This window comes from Cololabis saira, chromosome 21 (genome assembly GCF_033807715.1).
Source record: "Cololabis saira isolate AMF1-May2022 chromosome 21, fColSai1.1, whole genome shotgun sequence".
Taxonomy (NCBI): domain Eukaryota; kingdom Metazoa; phylum Chordata; class Actinopteri; order Beloniformes; family Belonidae; genus Cololabis; species Cololabis saira.
In genome coordinates this window covers 37240225-37261970 of record NC_084607.1, presented here as the reverse complement: position 1 = coordinate 37261970, position 21746 = coordinate 37240225, and the positions used below count along the sequence as shown (strand labels likewise).

The 21746-nt window shown below is 41.5% G+C and overlaps 1 protein-coding gene across 2 annotated transcripts; it reads left to right on the top strand.

The window, feature by feature from the left end:
• Window positions 1–4194: 4194 nt before the first annotated feature.
• Window positions 4195–20141, top strand: smarce1 (SWI/SNF related, matrix associated, actin dependent regulator of chromatin, subfamily e, member 1). 2 transcript variants are annotated; one of them, XM_061711984.1, is made up of 11 exons: window positions 4195–4270; window positions 6526–6581; window positions 9595–9638; window positions 10133–10231; window positions 13117–13197; window positions 13795–13926; window positions 14997–15168; window positions 16289–16461; window positions 17130–17231; window positions 17443–17704; window positions 18781–20141. In XM_061711984.1, exons 2-11 carry the CDS (start codon window positions 6575–6577, stop codon window positions 19161–19163), a joined length of 1455 nt encoding a protein of 484 aa, XP_061567968.1. In that variant the 5' UTR covers window positions 4195–4270; window positions 6526–6574; the 3' UTR covers window positions 19164–20141. The 2 variants fall into 2 exon arrangements, with proteins under 2 accessions (XP_061567968.1, XP_061567967.1); XM_061711983.1 differs by having other exon boundaries at window positions 13117–13209.
• The last annotated feature ends 1605 nt before the right edge of the window (window positions 20142–21746 follow it).

The window sequence follows — 21746 nt, the reverse complement described above, 5'->3', positions numbered from 1 at the left end:
TACATTATCTCTTCACTATCCATCCTGCAAACGACCGCTGAAAACAGAAAAGTAGTTTTGAAAGTCCGTCCCGTCTTATTTCATTCACTATCAAAACAAATGCAGTGATGGGGACAGGAGTTTTCCGGCAGTACGTGCTGGTGCTCATGGGAAATGTAGTTCTTTCTGGTAAAGCACTACCGCTTTGTCCAAAGGAGCCGCCAAACTCAACAAAAGCTGAAAGTTACATTGTGCTGCTTTAAACTTTTGGGGTGGACACCAAAACTAAAAGCCATCATTACAGGGTTTTATTATAATGTTGTAGTATACAGGCTCAGAAATACTTAAAAGAAACATCTTCTGATATGCATTTTGCCCAAATGATTTGGGATGAAACACATAACTGACGATAGAATCTATGTGACTGGCAAGTGTTTTTTTTTTGTTTTTTTTTCAGTAAGTGGTCGCACTTTTACAGAGACATTTAGGGCCAGTCCCAATCCCCCCCCTCGCCCTACTTTTCAGTCCTACCCCTTAAGTTTGCGCGTTCCCGTGAGGATAGTGGTGTCCCAATTCCTCTTTGCATGTAGGGCTAGTGGACACAACGAGGGCTAGTGTGTATGAATCTAGCCCTACAGAGTGAGGGATTTCAGATGCTGACTTTGCGACGGAGGGCTAGAGAAAATTTCCCAGAATGCTTTACGTCATCATTTGCAGACTGAATCAAACAAAAAAACATGGCGGACATTTGTCATTTTTAGTGAATAAAATCAGTATTTTGAGTTAGTTTCTGCATAAAAATGCGTTTTGATTACATTTCTAGCGAGAAATGTATATTTTACTTTCATAATATTCACTCAGTGAATGTACATAATCACTTGCTTGCCCGTTGTTGCGTTGTATCTTCAGATCTCGCCAGAATAAAGGCTGATGTATGGTTCCACGTTACACCAACGCAGAGCTTACGGCGTAGGTTACGCGGTGACGCGTACCCTACGCCGTAGGCTCTGTGTCGATTTAATGTGGATTTAATGTGTTTGATAGTTTAGTAACGTAATTTCCACAATCTTTTTCCGTCAATCGGCTGGTGTAAACTGACATGAACTCCGCCATTCTGCCTCAACAATGCGCGCGCAGCTTGGCTACGTCATACTTGTTTACAAACACGGAAAGGGGTCTATAAGCAGCGTCAGTCTATGAGGCTTCTACGTATATATATCTATGGTGTGAACGGTCTGCTGGAGCGGCGTACTGAATCGTTCATTTAGTAGGCAGTATACAGTACATACTTTGCAGTATGTAGCATGTAGTACGTTAGTATCCGAGTTCGGATACAGCCACGGTGCGTCCGAAATCCCATACTAAACAGTATATACTAAAAAGTATACTTAAGTTTGGCACACTTTTGAGTAAATATCAGTAGTAGCATTAATTTTGACGTACTATTAAGAGCGCACACGTCACTTCCTGCCATTTGGAGGAAGTGACGTGTCACAGCAGCAGTAGCAGCACCGCTCTGCTATTTCCTGTTTATTCTGGCCGAAACAAGATGATATTATATAATATTATTATATACGTATATTATAATATTAATATTATATAATATTATTGTACTTAATATTATACTTATGACATATACGTATCAATTAGCAACCAAACACGCTGCATTGCATTGTGGGAAGTTTCTGCTCAGCTAGTGTCCATCAATCCCAATTCCCCTTCACTCGCCCTTCTTTTCTTCCCTACCCCCTAAAAAAGAAGGGGGAGATTTTAGGGCACTTGAGATCTAGGACACTTGGCCCAGGTGCCTGTCCCATTTCTCCTACTCCCCCTCGTTTTCATCCCTAACCTGATCAGGAAGCTGAGAGCCAAAAGCTGTTTTAATTTCAGCTGTAGCGCTGTTAATATGGCACTTTATTAAGTTTTAATATTTTTTCAGGCTTAAAAGTAACCGTTAAGATCCCCAACCTGGGCTCAGTTTATCCAAATAACGCCTGTTAAGAAATTTGACTCGACGTTTTCGGAGATGAGAAGAGCCCCCTGCCCCGGGGAGCAGTAGCAGCTGTTACCATGGTAACAGCAGCAGCAGATCACAGCCGGGGGGACAGACGTGATCGCCGGGTCAAGCTACTCTGTCGTCCCGGGAGAGAAACCTGCAGCTCTGTTGAGAATTACGCTGGCTGAAATAAATCATTTAGGAAGATGTTGGTTTAATAGATGAAATCTAACAGTTGTAGCTACGCCTGTTAAGAAATTTGCTCCGAAATTTCGAGATTTCTGTCTGCCGGCTCCGGAGCTTGGGTCCGCGTTAAATCGACGCAGAGCCTACGGCGTAGGGTACATCGTAGGGTACAGCGTAGGGTACAGCGTACGGCGTGCGTCGCCGCGTACATCGACGCAGAGCCCTCGGCTCTGAGACGAGTCTGCCTGTTTGCCTTCGGTCGGCGAGTCAAATCGACGCAGAGCCTACGGCGTAGGTTACGTAGCCTACGGCGTAACCTAACAGCCTTTACTCCGGCGCGATTCTTCGTGAACAACTGACAAAAAAGGGATTATGTACATTCACTGAGTGAATATTATGAAAGTCAAATATACATTTCTCGCTAGAAATGTAATCAAAATGCATTTTTATGCAGAAACTAACTCAAAATACTGATTTTATTCACTAAAAATGAAAAATGTCCGCCATGTTTTTTTGTTTGATTCAGTCTGCAAATGATGACGTAAAGCATTCTGGGAAATTTTCTCTAGCCCTCCGTCGCAAAGTCAGCATCTGAAATCCCTCACTCTGTAGGGCTAGATTCATACACACTAGCCCTCGTTGTGTCCACTAGCCCTACATGCAAAGAGGAATTGGGACACCACTATCCTCACGGGAACACGCAAACTTAAGGGGTAGGACTGAAAAGTAGGGCGAGGGGGGGGATTGGGACTGGCCCTAAATGTCTCTGTAAAAGTGCGACCACTTACTGAAAAAAAAACACTTGCCAGTCACATAGATTCTATCGTCAGTTATGTGTTTCATCCCAAATCATTTGGGCAAAATGCATATCAGTAGATGTTTCTTTTAAGTATTTCTGAGCCTGTATACTACTCAAAATATTGATTTATTCACTAAGAAATGTCCGTCATGTTTTTTTTTTGGATTCAGTCCGCAAATGACGACGAAAAGCATTCTGGGAAATTTTCATAGCCCCTCGCTCGCGAAGTCAGCATCTGAAAACCCTCGATTTGAAGGGGCTATCCTCAGCCCCTCGCCCTCGATATGCCCACTCCCCCTAGGTGAAAAGAGGAATTGGGACACCACTACCTTCACGGGAACGCGCTAAATTTAGGGGTAGGGAAGAAAACGAGGGCGAAGGGGTCAATTGGGACGCAGCCTAATATTTCTCCGGAATGAGTATGGATAGAACATACTATTGAGTACGTTCTAATGTTTCGGACGCACTAAAAAATTTTGCATACTCATTTTGCATACTCATTAGGGTGGAAGTGTGGGATTTCGGACGCAGCCCATGGATGTATTATTTAACCTGGATACCAGACAGGAAAATGGCCGCCGTTCATGTCATTGGAATTTGCTCGCCTGGCGCATACGCCGAAAAAATTTCTGACTTCCGGGTTTACTTCCGCGTTAACGGGCCCATAGAGCATGCGCAGTTGAGTCACCTCCCATGATGCTCTGGGGCCTCCCATCATGCCCCGGGGCAATGACGCGAGTATTAATATAATATGTATTAATATAATATATTAATTAATGTATATTATTATTACATGTATAGTATTACATATATTATTAATGTATTAATATAATATAATTATATAATATGTATTAATATAATACATCCATGGAGTGCACGGACACAGCCGTGACGTCACGCCCAGAAAGAGACTTTTCTTTGACTTTTCTGGCCGTTATAAAACATTTTTGACGGATATAAAGTCCATGACTTAAAAATATAGAATACAAAGATTAGTAATTGCCGGTGATTACAGCTGGAGGTTCCTGTGAACAGTTTTAGAGGCTTCTCTTTTACTATTGCGGTCTATGGGAAAAAAGCTTTCTGGGCCCCATGGGATTTTTTGTTGCAGTACCGCGGCTGGAACTGGGGAAAATCGGCGTGCCTTCTGAGTGCGAGACCGGGGGCTGGTGCAGCCCCAGTGTTTTTGAAGAGGGTGCGCTTTTATTGTGAAAGGAGCGCCTCCCTGTGTTTCCGGGGCGGGACTCGCGGGCCTTGCGAGGGAACAAAGACCAGCGGACTCATCGATACACGAAACAAGAAATACTAGTGTGAGTATTCTCTATAACTGTGTTGTAAGGTGACGTAGGTATGATTAAAACCATATTTGACTCTGCTCTTTGCAGTTAGCTGGTGTTTATTAGCTGGTTAATTGCATATAGGAGTGGTAATGATTGATAATCCGTTAGCCGAGCTCCAGTAGAGGCGTTTGTTCAATCATCCCTGCTCCAGTTGATTTCAAAAAAGTTTTTTCCATTAAGCTAGTATTTCTGTACGTGACTGGACTCGATATGGTTCCAAATTCATCCAGTTGGACTAATCTTTCCTAGATTTCCGGCTAACAGTCTTTAAGGCTGATTTATGGTTCCACGTCACACCAACGCAGAGCCTACGCCGTAGGGTACGCCGTGGATTTAACGCAGAAGCATAAATCAGGCTTTAATGTTGCTGTTAGCTCCAGCGTTAGCAGGCCTGGCCTGTGTCTGCGGTAGCAGAGCTGATCATTAAACTACTGCTGCTTTGGTTTGGTTTGTTTTGGGTTTTTTTTTTTCCCCCTAAATAAAACGTTCATCGTTTACTTAACAACTCTTGCAAATTACTGTGCAGAAATTTGGGGCAATAACTATAAAACTAGGTTCCATCCTCTCATTACTCAGACTTTAAAAAGAGAGCAATACGATCCATTCATATGGCTGGATATGGAGATCACACTAACTCACTATTCTTACAGTCTAAAGTACTAAAACTCATGGATCTAGTGGCATTTCAATCTGCACAAGTGATGTTTAAAGCAAAAAATAATTGGCTACCGGATAACATTCAGAAATGATTCATTGGGAGGGAAGGGGGTTAGAATTGAATGAATGAATGAATGAATGAATGAATGAATGAATGAATGAATGAATGAATGAATTAATGAATCTTTATTTCGGCTTGTACACACTTTTTTACAAAACAAGATGAAAAGGTAAAATAAACATTTCTTTTGCTGAAAAGGTGTAGCTGAATCCGTAGCTTATAGTGCCTTTTTATCTTATGATCAGCTTCAATATGAGACATTAACTTTACTCCGTGGAAACAAACAATACATAAAGAAGACAAAAATAAATAAGACAAAATATAAAATTGACGTTTCACATTCTAGAATGTTTTTGATAATATACTTTATAATTATAGTGTTTTATATTTATTTACAGTATTTTCTTTAAACATTTCCTTAAACTTGATGATAGAACTGCACATTTTTAGGTCGTTGTCACAACTATTCCAAATTTCTCTATTTAAGGGGAAACCTAAACTTCAAATCTTTATTCGTGCGTAAAACAAAAATGTTTTTGTGTATCAGTTTGTGGAATCAAACTGGAATGGTTTGAATTTGGAGTTAAAAGAATGTACAAACATAAAACAATTTAAGAAGAAATATAAAGAAATGGTTTATTTGAGGTATAAAAGATGAAGACTGTGTTTAAATATCAGCAGCTGTGTGTGTTCTGCTATTCTGTCATGTTGTCTTTGTATGTTTATATACTTAGATATACGTATTATATTTATATCATAGTTATATTTATGATAGAGCTTATATCTTGTATTAAACAGGTTCTGTAAAAATTATATATATTTATACAAATTAGTGTATAGTATAAAAAAATAAATACAGACATATAATTTACAGGACGGTCTCAGAAAATTAGAATATTGTGATTTTCTGTAATGCAATTACAAAAATGTCATACATTGTGGATTCATTACAAATCAACTGAAATATTGCAAGCCTTTTATTATTTTAATATTGCTGATCATGGCTTACAGCTTAAGAAAACTCAAATATCATATCTAAAAAAATTTGAATATTCTGGGAATCCTAATCTTAAACTGTAAGCCATGATCAGCAATATTAAAATAATAAAAGGCTTGCAATATTTCAGTTGATTTGTAATGAATCCAGAATGGATGGCATTTTTGTTTTTTTAATTGCATTACAGAAAATAAAGAACTTTATCAAAATATTCTAATTTTCTGAGACAGTCCTGTATGTTTAGATGTGGAAAGGGCTTGGGATTAAATACGTTTATACTTCCTCCCACTCCTTTTCGAACATGTAACTCGAAATGTGTTTTGATGTTGTTGTTTTTTTTTCTTTATGTGGTGGAATGCCCACCTGTATTTGTTTGATCTTTTTTTTTTTTATATACATGTTAGAAATAGACAAGAACGAACGAACAACATAACTACTATCAAGGTTACTGCTGTTGCTATACATTCTGAGAGAGATATTGATTCTTTTCCCTCCCGTTTTGTTCCTCAGTTTGACCTGTATGGTAGCAGCCTGATCTGCTCCAGTCCAGTCCTGCAACATGTCAAGTAAGTGTACACGTTAACAACGGGTTAAATAAACCCCGTGATTGCAGAGTTAAGTGGTGGTTATAATAGAGAAAACCATGGGTGTGATAGTTTTGTAAATGTGTAAAAGTGAATGGGGAAACTGCCCTTTACTTTTATTTCTACTGTTCATAACTTGTACTGGAGTACACAATGCAGAATAAACCAGGTGCTGTAAATACACTGACTTTTTTAAACCATAGGGCTGTCTACAGTATTTACTACATACTGGACCAGTGTGCCTTATCAAACCTGTATGTAGGGATCTTCAACATCCTCGGCCGACTCTAGGGACAGACGCACAATTGTCCACTTCTGCCAGGAATCCATTGTGTATACGGCTGCAAACGTCCCGTCCGGGCTTGTCTTCCCATCCAGAAAATTGGGTCAATTGCATTTAGAGACCAGCTAACCAATTCCATGATTTAAAAAAAATTTGGAGGATATGCAAAGAGGGAACAAGACAGAGAGCAGGAGCAGGGCAGATGGAAGTATTTAGTTTGCCACTGTAAAATAATCAGCAGATAGTCATGTGACCAGTTTCCGCTGTAGCAGCACGTTGCATTATAGGATACAGTATTAGGGGTAGAGTGGTCTGTTGCACAATGGAAAAGATGTAGTATATACAGTGGATATAAAAAGTCTACACACCCCTGTTCATATGCCAGGTTTTCGTGATGTAAAAATGACAGCAAGACAAATAATTTCCCAACTTTTTCTACCTTTTAATGTGACTTATAACCTTTACAACGAGGTAAAGTAAAAAAAACAAAAACTGAGATAATGTGGTTGCATAATTGTGCACACCCTTTTAACAATTGGGGATTTGGCTGTGTTCAAATTTAACCAATTACATTCAAATTCATGTTAAATGGGAGTCAGCACACACTTGTCACCAAATAAAGTGCTCAGCTGTTCTTGGAGGCTTGTCCTGACATTTGTGTAGCCACATCTTCCAGCACCAGCCATGTTCCGCAGAGAGGGATCTCATCATTCAAAGATATCAGTCAGGTGATGGCTACAAAAGGATTTCCCAGGAATTAAAGATACCATGGAACACAGTGAAGACTGACATCATCAAGTGGAGAAAATATGGCACAACAGTGACATTACCAAGAACAGGACGTCCTTCTAAAATTGATAAGACGAGAAGGAAACTGGTCAGGGAGGCTGCCGAGAGGCCGACAGCAACACTGAAGGAGCTGCAGGAATTTCTGGGAAGTACTGGCTGAGTAACACATGTGACAACAATCTCCCGTCTTCTTCATATGTCTAGGGTAGGATGGCAAGACGGAAGCCTTATCTTACAAAGAGAAACATCAAAGCCCGGCTTAATTTTACAAAAAGAAGTGGGAAAATGTTTTATGGTCTGTTGAAACCAAGGGTGAACTTTTTGGATATAATTCCAAAAGGTATATTTGGTGCAAAAACAACACTGCTCATCACCAAAAGAACACCATACCCACAGTGAAGCATGGTGGTGGCAGCATCATGCTCTGGGGCTGTTTTTCTTCAGCTGGAACTGGGGCCTTATGGCACTTTTCCACTAGCACCTAATCAGCTCTGCTCAGCCTGGTTTCTGGTTTCAGCCTGGTTTCTTTTCCATAACAATTCAGCACCTGGAGCAGAAGTAAGAGGTTGGAGTGAAGCTGCTGTGACGTATTTGAAGAAGACAACAACACTAAAGATGTAGAACCTGGAGGAGATGATACCTCGGAACCTCGGCAGAATAGATAAATAGATACAGATTCTACTCGGCACGTTAGACCCCTGGTGGAAACGCACAAAGGCCAGTCGAGTCGGGCTGAGTAGGTACGAGTGGAAAAGCACCATTAGTCAGGGTGGAGGGAAATATGAACAGTTCCAAATACCAGTCAGTGTTGGCACAAAACCTTGGGCCTTCTGTTTAGAAAGCTGAAGATGAAGAGGAACATCTAAACCAACCAGAGTGTCTTCGCCGGAGTAAGATTGAGGCTGGATATGTCCAGACGTGAACCCCATCCAGCATCTACGGGCTGATCTGTAGAGGGCTGTGCACCGGAGACGCCCTCGCCATCCGTCACATTTGGAGCGCCTTTTCAAAGAAGAGTAGGCAAATATTGTCACATCAAGATGTGCCACGCTGATGGGCTCCTACCCAACGGTACTGCAACAAAGTATTAGTTTAAGGCTGTGCATATTTATGCAACCACGTTCTTCTACGTTTCTACGTTTTTGTGTATCAGTTTGTGGAATCAAACTGTGGAATGATTTGAATTTGGAGTTAAAAGAATGTACAAACATAAAACAATTTAAGAAGAAATATAAGGCATAGTTTATTTGTGGTATAAAAGTGAATACTGTGTTTAAAGATCACCAGCTGTGTTTGTTCTGCTATTCTGTCATGTTGTCTTTGTATGTTTATATACTTAGATATGCGTATTATATTTATATCATAGTTATATTTATGATAGAGCTTACATCTTGTACATGTTATTTTTGTAAAAATGATATATATTTATTTATACAAATTAGTGTATAGTATAAAAAGTAAATACAGGCATATAATTTATGTTTAGTTGTGGAAAGGGGGTGGGATTAAATAAGCTTATACTTCCTCCCACTCCTTTTCAAACATGTAACTGAAATATGTTTTTTTTGTGTTTTTGTTTTTTTTTTCCTTTTATGAGGTGGAATGCCCACCTGTATTTGTTTCTCTTATCTTTTCTTCTTGTTTTTTTTATACGTGTTCGAAATAAATAAAAACGAACGAACAAGCATGATTTGAAGTTGTGAGCTAAAGATGGCGAGGTCAGGTTCTACTCCGAGCTGGGTCATGTACAAATACAAATAGTATTGACTCATATTTTCAAACTACGGTGGGCCAAAATACTTCAGAGTTCAGTGCTCTAGGGAAAGGGTTCTGTTTTTACCCCATAATGTCTCTATCAATAAATGTAGTTGATTATATGCAGCAGGTTGATGTCTGATCAGTGTGCTATTCCTTCTTGTGCAGAACGCCCGTCCTACGCCCCTCCTCCACCCCCCGCCCCAACAACGGTGAGTCTCCAGCTCTGCTCCAGCCTTTTGCTCTTCTTTGAAATCTCTCTCTGTCTGAACTCACTGCGGTTGCCGCAGATGATGCTCTGCTCTTTTTCATTGCTTTCACTTTTGCTTTTTCCTGTCATGCCACCTTTAAGAAGTTGAAGGCTCAGTTTGTCTCTCAAATGCTTATGTATTGCTGACGGGAAAGAACTTTTTCAGAGCCCTCATTTATTAACTTAAACCATTTTTTACATAAAAATAGTCTATTGCTTCTAATGGTAGTAGACGTTTGTGTAAAATGAGCTGGATCTTCATACAACATTCACATTTAGAAAGTCGGCCTGCTGGCAGCTGCCCTTTTTTTGGCTTGCATGATAAGGTCATCAAAAAAGATTTACTTCTATTTTCATGTTTTCCACTCCTTTTCACTTATTTATGTTTATCCTTTCTCCTCCTCTTGTTTGTGAGCCATTTCTCATTCGTGTTTTGTCTCATTTGTCTTCCATCAGCAAATGCCTTCCACCCCAGGGTTTGTGGGCTACAACCCTTACAGCCATCTGGCCTACAACAACCTCCGCCTGGGAGGGAGCTCCGGAGGCTCCAGCAGGGTAATAATGCACTGAGAGAGGGATTTAAACCTAAAAACAAGGGGGGGGGGGGGTTAATGCTTTATTTTTATGGACTAATATTGGGCACACACTTCCCAAGTGGAAAGAGGAATGTAAGAAAGTCATGATGGAAAAGTCTTCTTATCCCAGTAGTAGGATTTGTTTCTTTTTTCTTTTTAGTTATGCTTGTTAAGTGGAAATCATCCCATTCCATGGTGTGGCATGGCTTGATTATTTGAGTTGGTTTTGGTCTTCTGTTGTGTCATTTTTTTAGTTCTATTTCACTGAAATATGAAAGGAGCTGATTGGTTGGGTCAATAAATGCAGCTGCAGGTGCACGTCTGATATTACTCAAGATTCCAAACACCCTTGTTAAAACTGAATTCTGGTTCTGCGTTAAACCTACTCCGTAGGGTACGCGGCTACGCCGGAGTCTCTGCGTAGCTACGCCGTAGCCTGACCTGCACCTCCCAAAAAATGGAACTACGACCCAACGCAGATCGAGAGGGCTGTGATTGGTTTGCTTGGTAGCAATGCATTTCCAGTTCCGGTTCGTGAAGCAGTCGTGAACTTTCAGCGCTCTTTTCTTCGTGTGCGTGGTTTTTTTTTTTTGGGGTTGTTTTGGTTTTTTGCACAATAGTTGTCCTTATCTCTTTGATTCACTGTGACCGTAAAAGCCAGAAGCTAAACAAAGTATCAACTAGTGCTCTGGGGGGTACTGCACCACGGAGAAATGGAGTGACGGAGAAGTCTGAAGGTTCACGACGGCGTCACGGTGACGGCGTAGGCTCTGCGTTGGTTTAACGCAGAACCTTAAATCAGGCTTTACAAGTATATATTGTGTATGAAATCATTGGAAAGGCTGAGATCCAAACCCAGAACAGCGTCTCCCCTTTAAAGGTGGAGCATGTGACGCCTGGAAAGTCTGGAGGAATGGTGGGATAAAAACTAAAAGTACAACAAAAACACTTCTTTCTTCTACTGCTCATCAAAACCCACATCTCCAAAGTGACGCCTTCATGGTCATAACCACATGAAGGTAAACGTCAGCCCATTAGGTAGATTGATTAGTCTCTGGTCACAGAGTTGTTTGTAGGCATGGGACGATATGAAAATTTCATATCACGATATTAGTGGACAAAAATATCACGATTACGATATTATCACGATATTAGCGTGTCGCTTATAAAATTCTTAAAATGCAAGGAAAAACACTAACCGTGGATCCACTGGTTCCTTCAGAACATTTATTCTCAAATCATTCTCAACACAGTGACACTTGAGGTAGAGAACAAATAGTGTACTGTAAATGTTATGCATTACAAAGTGTAAACTATAGTACCGGTACTTATTTGAACTTTCTTTTTTTGTAAGAAAATACTTCCCTGAGAGTCGAAAGAAATAAGTGACAAATAGAAATAAAGTGACAAAGTAGAGCCAAATGCACACTGATTGTATTACTCTCTGAAACTTTAACAGTGGCTGCCTGCTACTTAGTACGGCTCTCTGGAAAAATAATAAAATAAAGGCACTGCTCTGTAGTATACAAAACAAAAGCTGCATGGCCAACACAAAGATTGAGTGAAAATAAAGTGCCACAGTAGTCAAATGCACACGGATTGTACTACGCTCTGAAAAAATATTAAATAAATAATATTAATAAAATACATGAAAAAAAATAACACTGGCTTCTACCTGGCTGGTAGCCTTGTGTGACCAAAAAAAAAAAAAAGGCGATAATTACAGTACCCCACGATAACGTTATCGCGGCCGTTTTTTATCGCGATATACGATAATATCGTATATCGCCCCATGCCTAGTTGTTTGTACCCTAATTCGCCACATTTCATGGCAACAAGGCTAATATCTGTGAGAGAAGTTAATTATTAATGCCCCTCGCAAAAGTCCCAACTGTCCAGCAGTAGAAGCTGGTGGCCTCACTACTGCCAGATGCCACTGCCATACAGTGGAGCCTACATGAGCGTACAGCGTAGGCAGGTAGGCTTACCGGGAGCCCAGCCGGGTTCCTTCATATCACCAGCTGATCTAGCAGCATCATGACCTCGCTGGGACGGGCCTTCAGCTCTGCTGAGTTGTTGCTGTCAAGGAAACATCAATGACTACATTTACATGCAGTCAAGATTGGGGTTATCATTTGGGATATCTGGATCAAACCAGCATCATGACGCAATTCCCATCATTTTCTTCTTCCTGCATCCAAATCCAAAACAATAACAGCAGCACGGTGGATAATGAACAGCCCAGTAGAAGTCGTTTTGTTTCTTGTCCCTGTAGTTCTCCTTTTCCAGCGTTTTCCAGCGGAGCTTGATCTGGTCTGGCGTTCGTACAAATGCTGCTTCACGCAACCTTTCACTCACCTTTTTGTAAATCTGGCTATCCCGGTACTTTCTACCGTCTACAAATGCAGAAATGTTCAAATCCTTCATTACATTTATGAAGTGATTAGTCTGCTCCTGATCTTGCGTTTCGTAAAACTTGTCTATAAGATTGTTGGTCTTTATTCTTGCAGAGCCACGACCTCCACAGATGATTTTTATGGGTCTCAGAACACCTGTCGGAATCGAAAAATTATTTTAACCAATGTTTTTTTTTTGTTTTTTAATCATTACCTGCTCTAGTTGTAAATGTGTACTTCCTGACAGCTTCTCAAATACTTAGACATACAAGTCTTATTACATATGTGTGTGTGAATGAAATGACACCTTGTATGCATTTGATGGAACACTCGGGAAAAGTAAACACTTTTTCCAAATCCTCCCCATGAGCAGCTCGTGTTTTTCTGATGGTTTGTCTCCTCTGTCCAAACTTGCCCTGTAACCTCCATCTCTTTAATGTCAATATTCTCTCCCTCTCCGTCCCTGCAGAACTCCACGGGCATCACCGTCCCGAAGCCTCCCAAACCTCCAGACAAGCCCCTGATGCCGTACATGCGGTACAGCCGGAAGGTAAGCAGGAAGGTAAGACACCCATCCACGGTGTCTGCTTTTACTGCTTGTCCTCCCCTCCCCTGAAAAGATTGCAAGGGTTTGAGGGATGGAAACAGCCAAGCCATGACGCCTCACCACCACATTAACCGCCAAGTGGAGACTCTCCTCCTCCTCCTTACTCTGTTGGCTCCTGGTAGCCTCTAAAAACAATTAAAACTAAGTTTCTTCATCCTGGAATGAACTGCTCTCGCCACTTTCCTGTCTTCTTTTCATACCCTTTTCCTACCCTTTTTAAAAAACTCAAATTTTGCCACTAAAAAGCAAACTTTCAAATTCTACTTTCAAATTATATCTCCCCTATTGAGATTTGTTTCATCCCATTATTCTTTGAATGTTTTGGCAGTAGTTCATCCGCTTAACTACTACTCCTTGCTATTTCTTAACCGTAAGGAACTTCCTCTTGAGGTGTCTTTCCTCTGCACTTTTCCTCCCTTTTTCCCTTCATTATGTAGTTTTTATTTCCTACCTAGTAGCCGTATTGATCTCCCGAGTGTCCGTCGGTGTGGTGAACTCATCTGGTGCGCGTGTGTTTGCATCCCCGCGTGCACATCCAAGGTGTGGGACCAGGTGAAAGCTTCCAACCCGGACCTGAAGCTGTGGGAGATCGGGAAGATCATCGGAGGGATGTGGAGGGACCTGACGGACGAGGAGAAGCAGGACTACCTGAACGAGTACGAGGCTGAGAAGGTAAGGCTGCTCAAAACCATCCGCGCCGGTCGCACACCCGGCCGGATCACATTTACAGGCAGTTTTAGCAAGACATGGGATTCTACTTGACACAAAATATTAATTGTTAAAACAACTTAGTGGCAGAGACTACGTTTACATGCAGTCAAAATTGGGGTTATTGCTAATGCAGAAATGTTCATATCCTTCATTACATTTATGAAGTGATTAGTCTCCTCCTGGTCTTGTGTTTCTCCGTGTTTATAAGTACGTCCAAAAGACCAGGATTCCTTGTGAACAGAGCATGCGCAGAAAACAAATTCCTGTTCCGTTTGATGGGGATTTAGCGTTTGGCGTTTACATGACCCAATAGGGGGTGCAGGCAGGCGGAAGCAGCCATTTCTTCATGACTTAGAAATGGCCGTAAGCACTGTTGTTGCAGACTTGTTTGGAAACATTAAACATCCTTGAAGTCGGAGGAGCAATGAGCTCTTGATCTTCATCTTGCTTCAACATCAACATTAAACTGAAGCTTTTAGTTTTTTTTAATTCATGTGTTTATTTTTTAGCCTTTTGAACCTTTGTCCTTGACAGATGCTGTATGAGGTCAAAACACAGGAGTAACGATCCATAATTCTTCCAGTAATTTAAACCTGTCACTGGCCACGGAATTCTGAATTAAACTATTTTCCTTCGAGTTTACATGGAAATAGTAATTCTGAATTGAGGTTTACATGGAAAACACGTTTGATTGGCTTTATCCAATTCAACTTAAAGGGGACCTATTATGGCATCTAATACCTATTTTAAACAGGCCTTGAATGTCTTAAAAACAAGCTTTTGATTGTTTTTGCTAAATAAATTAGAAATTCAGCCTCTGAGGAATAAACCAGCCACTTCGGAATTAAGTTTAATTCAGAATGGCCATTTTCATTCGGAATTAGGTGTTTACATGGACATTTTTACTCATTTTAAATCTGATTTAATTTTAATTCTGAATTAAAGAGGATTTAAACTTCCTGTGTAAAGGCACGGATTGTGGGGTATGTTAAGAAACTGCTTCTAACCAGCGTTTCCTTTCTGGCTTGCAGATCGAGTACAACGACTCTCTGAAGGCCTACCACAACTCCCCGGCGTACCTGGCCTACGTCAACGCCAAGAACCGGGCGGAGGCAGCGATGGAGGAGGAGAGCAGGCAGAGGCAGAGCCGTATGGACAAGGGAGAACCGTACATGAGCATTCAGCCTGCTGAAGACCCCGACGGTGAGTTCACTGTTCACACACTATCAGTGTTGATATACGAGCTACTGCAAGGTGGTAAGAGGGAAGGTATGCCCTGGTTATTTACAGTTGAAGATTAAGGGCCAATCTCAATGTTCACCCTACTCACTACCACTTCACCCTAAAAATGAAGCCACAGGCGTAGGCCCTTGTAATGTTCCCTAGGGATTGGGACACCACTTGCTACGTCACTGCGTGGTTTACGTTCGGGTACGTAAGCGACTGCGTAGTTACGTTTGCACATACGTCACACCATATCAGGAAGCCCAGAGCCAAAAGCTGTTTTAATTTCAGCTGTAGCGCTGTTAATATGCCACTTTATTAAGTTTTAATATTTTTTCAGGCGTAAAAGTAACCGTTAAGATCCCCAACCTGGGCTCAGTTTATCCAAATAACGCATGTTAAGAAATTTGCTCAGAAGTTTTCGGGATGAGAAGAGCCGCCGGCTCGGGAGCTGATTTATGGTTCCGCGTTAAATCGACGCAGAGCCTACGGCGTAGGGTACGGCGCGCGTCGCTGCGTAACCTATGCCGTAGGCTCTGCGTTGGTGTAACGTGGAACCATAAATCAGCCTTTATTCTGGCGAGATCTGAAGATACAACGCAACAACGAGCAAGCGAGTGATTATGTACATTCACTGAGTGAATATTATCAAAGTAAAATATATATTTCTCACTAGAAATGTAATCAAAACGCATTTTTATGCAGAAACTAACTCAAAATATTGATATTATTCACTAAAAAATAAGAAATATCCGCCATGTTTTTTTGTTTGATTCGGTCCGCAAATGATGGGAAATTCCTCTAGCCCTCCGTCGGCGAGTCAGTATCTGAAATCCCTCGCTCTGAAGGGTTAGATTCATACACAGTAGCCCTCGTTATGTCCACTAGCCCTACATGCAAAGAGGAATTGGGACAACACTACCCTCACGGGAACGCAAAAAATTTAGGGGAAGTGCTGAAAAGTAGGACTAGGGGGGATTGGGACTGGGCCAAAACATGGTTTGAAGGCTCTTTGAAGGATTTCCTCAGGCCTGGTGTTTGTTAGACCCTCCACTTCCTCCCTGACGGACTAACTGTTCCGGTGTGTTTCTCCATCCAGACTATGACGATGGTTTCTCGGTGAAGCATACAGCAGCCGCTCGCTTCCAGAGGAACCACCGACTCATCAGCGACATTCTCAGTGAGATAGTTGTGCCTGACGTGCGCTCTGTGGTCACCACGGCGCGCATGCAGGTGCTCAAGAGGCAGGTCCAGAGTCTCATGGTGCACCAGGTACGCTAGCTGCTCAAACTATCTTTAGTTATAGATATGAGCCATCTGCTCCCCTTTTCATTAAATATTCATTATTATCCGTCAATAAAATTAACATTTTTCAAACATGTTTATTTATGTTCAAATTTAAAAATGATATAAAGGATCTTCCTTCTTCTTTTCATAATTTCTTTTGTGTTAATTCCGATATTCATTCTTATGCCACAAGGCACAGAGATGATTTTAATTTACAGTTTTGTAGAACATGTAAACATCAATCTTTCCCCACTTGTGGAATTCACTCAATAAATCTCTTAAATCATCACCATCCTTGCCAATATTCAAAAAACATTTAAAGAACTTTCTTATTGTTTCATCTTTGTAGTGTTCATTATTTAATCTGAGTTACATTTTCTTTTGTATTTTTTTGTTTTTTTTACTCCCCCTTGTGTAGCTTTTGTTGTGTTTTTTATTCATATATGGAGAGGATTCTATATAAACCACTAGGCTTCTTCCTTTCCTTGCATGTTATTTCAATGTTTTTTAATGTATTTGTCTTATATTGCTAAATAAATAAACTAAAACTAAACTACATTTTTCATTTTCCGCATACAAGCTCCGTTGTGGTGGTAATGCCTGTTAGTAGCGTGCTGTAAAACACAGAAATGTGCATCTGTTGCTGATTTCAGAGGAAACTGGAAGCAGAACTTCTACAAATTGAGGACCGTCACCAAGAAAAGAAAAGACGGTTCCTGGAGACCACGGACTCGTTCAACAGTGAACTGAAACGGGTACGATGTTGGATTAGCTGGAGACAGGATGGTGTGAGGATGTGGAGGATCCCAGCTAAACATTAGTCATGTTCATGGGCAGATTCATGTTGAACACAAACTTCAATAGAGTATTGATACTATTGCAGAATGTATTGAATGATCACTCTTTGAAAAGGTGTGTTTTTCTTTGAGGATAACTTGAGCTTTGCTCCGTGTGTGTGATGTCCAGCTGTGCAGTCAGAAGGTGGAGGTGGACATGGAGAAGCTGGCAGCAGAAATGGCCGCCGCCGAAGAGGCGGCGCGGCGGCGGGCGGAGGAGAGAGAGCGGGAAGTGGCCGAGCAAGCTGAGAAAGCTGCACAACAAGAGGCTTCTGGAAACAACGGAGCCGAGCCGAGCAGCGCTAACGCCAACGCTAACGCCAACGCCAGCAGCCCGGCTAGCAACCCCTCAGGGACCAAAGAGGAGGACAAGCCCAGTCCCATGGAGACAGGTATGAGTGGGGACACGTGTCTGCTTTATTAAAATATCTCATTTTGAGTTTCAAGATGCTGGAATGATTCACTTGTAGGGCTGACCGATTTTTTAAAAATAATCTAATTGCGATTTTTTTCCTCAATATTGCGATTTCAATTTAATATGCAATTATTTTTTTTCAAGGTCCTGTTCTCATATATTTTTCAACTATACAAACAATAAATGAGTCTGTTTTATAATGAACAATGTCAGATTTATTCAAAGCACAGATTACAACAATAAAGAAAACAGATCCGTGTCTTTACCTCTTTAACACGTCTACACACGTCTGTACACACGAGTGTTATGGGTCGTTCTCTCTGAACCCAATCACACGACACCAAACCGGGTTAAACTTTAGCCAAAACGAGGCGTAGTTTAATAGAAAAACACAGAAAAACTCCCACAGGGAACAAAAAAACCTTCCTCACAGGAAACTCAGAACTTCTTCACAAATAACTAAAAAATCACAGAGAGAAAAAAACCACCAGCAAACTAACAAACAAAGCTCAGAGTTAACAAAACGAACCAGAAATTAACAACTGGCAGCCCCGCTCTTTAACCTTTAACCTTTAACCTCTCCTCCTGATGAGCTCACGAGCTGCAGGTTTAGGTCAAGGCTGATTTCTGGTTCCGCGTTACACCAACGCAGAGCCTACGCCGTACGGTACGCGCACCGTACGGCGTAGGCTCTGCGTTGGTGTAACGCGGAACCATAAATCAGCTTTCAAAGCGCAACTCCACTGTCCGCCGTCGTGCTCCTCGCCACTCCGACTCCGCGCTCATATATTTAATACATTTATAAAGCCCCGCCTGGCCGAGCCCTAACACTGAGGCCATGGTAGATTTAGGTTACACGCAGACACGCGGCACTGTTGACTCTTTTTCCCTGCCGGCAACGTGACCAGATCACGTGACTGGTCAAATCGCAGCCTTTGCGGTTAGAAAATCTTGTTTTATCACATCGCGATATTATCGCAAATGCAATGAATGGTTCAGCCCTAGCTGGAATGATTGACTTGTATCCTAACAGTGTGTGTGTTTTCTCTCCAGATGAAGCAGCCCCTGCAGAGCCCCCCTCAGACCCTCAGACTGCTCCACCTCTCCCACCCGACGGATCTCCCTCTGCTGGTAAAGCCAGCCCTCCCCCCGAGCCCCCCAGGGAGACCAGCACCCCCAGCAGCAGCATCGCCCCCAGCGACGACAGCAACAGCATGCCCCCCCCACCAGAGGGCACCCCGGGGGCCCCGGCGGGCCAGGAATCCAACTCCAGCGCCGCCAGCCCCGCGGTGGCAGCAGCAGCTCCCACTGCCCCGGAGGAATCTCCCCCTAAACCCCCGCTGCTCCCCCCCAGCCAGAGCAGCCAGAGCAGCCAGAGCAGCCAGGGCAGCCAGGGCAGCCAGGGCAGCCAGAGCAGCCAGCAGTACGACCTGTAGTAGTTAGACGTAGAGATCCAGACCCCCCAGTCCCCCCAGACACAAGGATGGAGTGGCCAGTGGCTGCTCTTCATGCACCGCTTCACAGACTCCAGGTAACACCCAGAGTTCAGACCAAAACGCTCGAGCACACATTGGCACACTGTTCAGTCTTGCTGTCTCCACATCCGGTTGGATATTTCTGAAAACCTCGACAAACTCAAAGGTTCCTGTTGGTTTGATTTGTTTTTTTTTTTAAATACAAAAGCAGTCACCTGTCTCCTCTCTGTAAAACCTCTCACGTTCTCTAAGTCTGCGTGAGCTACAAAACTACTACTGTCTGTGTTTTAGGAACGCTAGCGTCTCTTTTTAGGTGATTTCTAATGCAATTCAGCCTCTTCTTTGGAATGAGATGATGTTTCCTACTTGTCTCTTGGACATTAACTCCTGAAAGTGATGGTTCCAGGTCTGATTTCAGGTTAAAAACAAAGCCAGAATTTTATCTACCTGTAATTCTACATGTTCAATCAACTCCTGCAACAATCGAAGCATTTATGTTTTACAGAGCTGCAGCTCAGGAAATCACATTTAAATGAACGTGCCAGAGAAAATACATTTAGTTCACATGAAATAGAAAAACATGCTAATTTCTGTGGTGCTATTTGAGATTAGTGGATAATGAAATGACTTGGTATTTGGTGAAATAGATCAGACATGTTTGTGAAGAAGGAAGTGACGGGTCCAGCCGTCACGCAGGTCAGAGTTCATCACCACTTTGTTTCCCACTGTTTTCATTTACTTGTGATATCACAAGCATTTAGTTCCAGAGAAATGCACAGGCTGCTTTAATCCAAAGGTAACCTCACTAACATCTTTAAATAACTGTTTTCTTACTTGAAGTGAACTTTTAGTAATAGGCCTCTGATTTTACATGTTAGTTTTTTGTTTTTTTTTGTACTGTCTGATCCTAACTATCCAAATAAAAAATTTCTGACCTTGGGGCTTCTGTTAGATGTTGGAACGGTCGACTGTTAGATCCACCGTTACGTCTCAAATCTTACTTGGTTTTGGACTGAAACACAATTTAATTTTATTTATTTATTTATTTATTTTTTTTCTAAGTTGGCTTTCATTTATGTGAGTAAGGCCCCGTTTCCACGGAGCAAAAACGGTGGTGTTTTCATGAGTTTTGGCCGTTCGTTTACACGAAAACGAAGCTCAAAGTCACCAAAAACCATCATTTCTGAAAACTCCGGCCAAAGCGGAGATTTTCAAAAACTCAGTCTTCACGTTTCCTTGTAAACGGAGGGAAACGGACATTTAGTCTTCAGAACGTCACATTATGTGACAGAAACGTCACCAGCGTCATGAGTGACACCTGTGTTTACAATTAGTTTGTTACCGTCAATATTTTCTTGTATTTTACCTGTTTTATATTCTAAAGTCACACTTAAAAGTAACTCCACTTCTCTGTCACTCCAAAAGAAAGACTCTTGGAAGTAACTGGCAGTCACGGCTGATTTATGGTTCCGCGTTACACCAACGCAGAGCTACGGCGTAGGTTACGCGGCGACGCCACCGTACGTAGGCTACGCCGTCGATTTAACGCGGAACCATATTATTCAGGCTTCATACGTGTCCTTTGTTGATGTTTTTTTCCAGGATTCTGATTGGCTAGCATGACTTTATCTTCTGGTTACACTGCCCCCTGCAGGTTTGGCTGCTCATAGCCCCTTAACAGCTATTTATGCAGATTCGTGTAAACGAGGATATTTTTCAAAACGTAGAGGGGGAAATATCCGTTTTTCCCGCTCAGAAGAGCTTGTTTGGAGGGTCACAGACGATGTTGTGGTCATCTCATCCGTTCACACACCACCATTTTCAAACACAGAACACATCTTTGTTTTCTTTAAAAGCAAAGTCCCCTTTTTTTTTAGATTTAGTGTTTTTATGACTTTGTTTCATTTTAGAAAAGAACCACTGAACCTGTTTTTTTCATTTGCTTTTTGGCCCATCATTTTCCAATTCAGCTGCGTTTTTTATAATCCATCTTAAAGTGGGCACTTTAATTAAAGCAAACTTGGAAAATAGTTTCAAAATGAAACCTGCAGATGTTTGAAACTGACGGGGAAAGATTAGATTGTCCTTTATTCCTCTCTCAATGGGGGAATTCTCTTTGCGCAGCAGCAGTACACAACACACACATGCAGGGAAAGGGTATAAAATATAAACGGTATACATTGGAATGAAAAATAAAAAGTAGTGCAGTATGAGAAAAAAAAACTGCAAAAAAAGCAGGTAGGATGTGTACGGAAAAGTATTAGGGCCAGGCACGAGAAAAAATATTTGAGAGGGGAACATTTTTTTTATTGTGCGCTTTGAGAAAAAAGTCGAAATGTCGAGATTAATGTTGAAATACAATTTCAAGAATAAAGTCAAAATTTTGTGTATTAAATCTAAAATTTCATGAATAAAGTCGGAATTTCGAGAATAAAGTTGAAATACATTTAGACTTTTTTCTCGAAATTGTACTTCGACATTAATCTCAACATTTCGACCACTTTCTCGACATTTTGACTTTTTCTCGAAGTGCATAATAAAAAA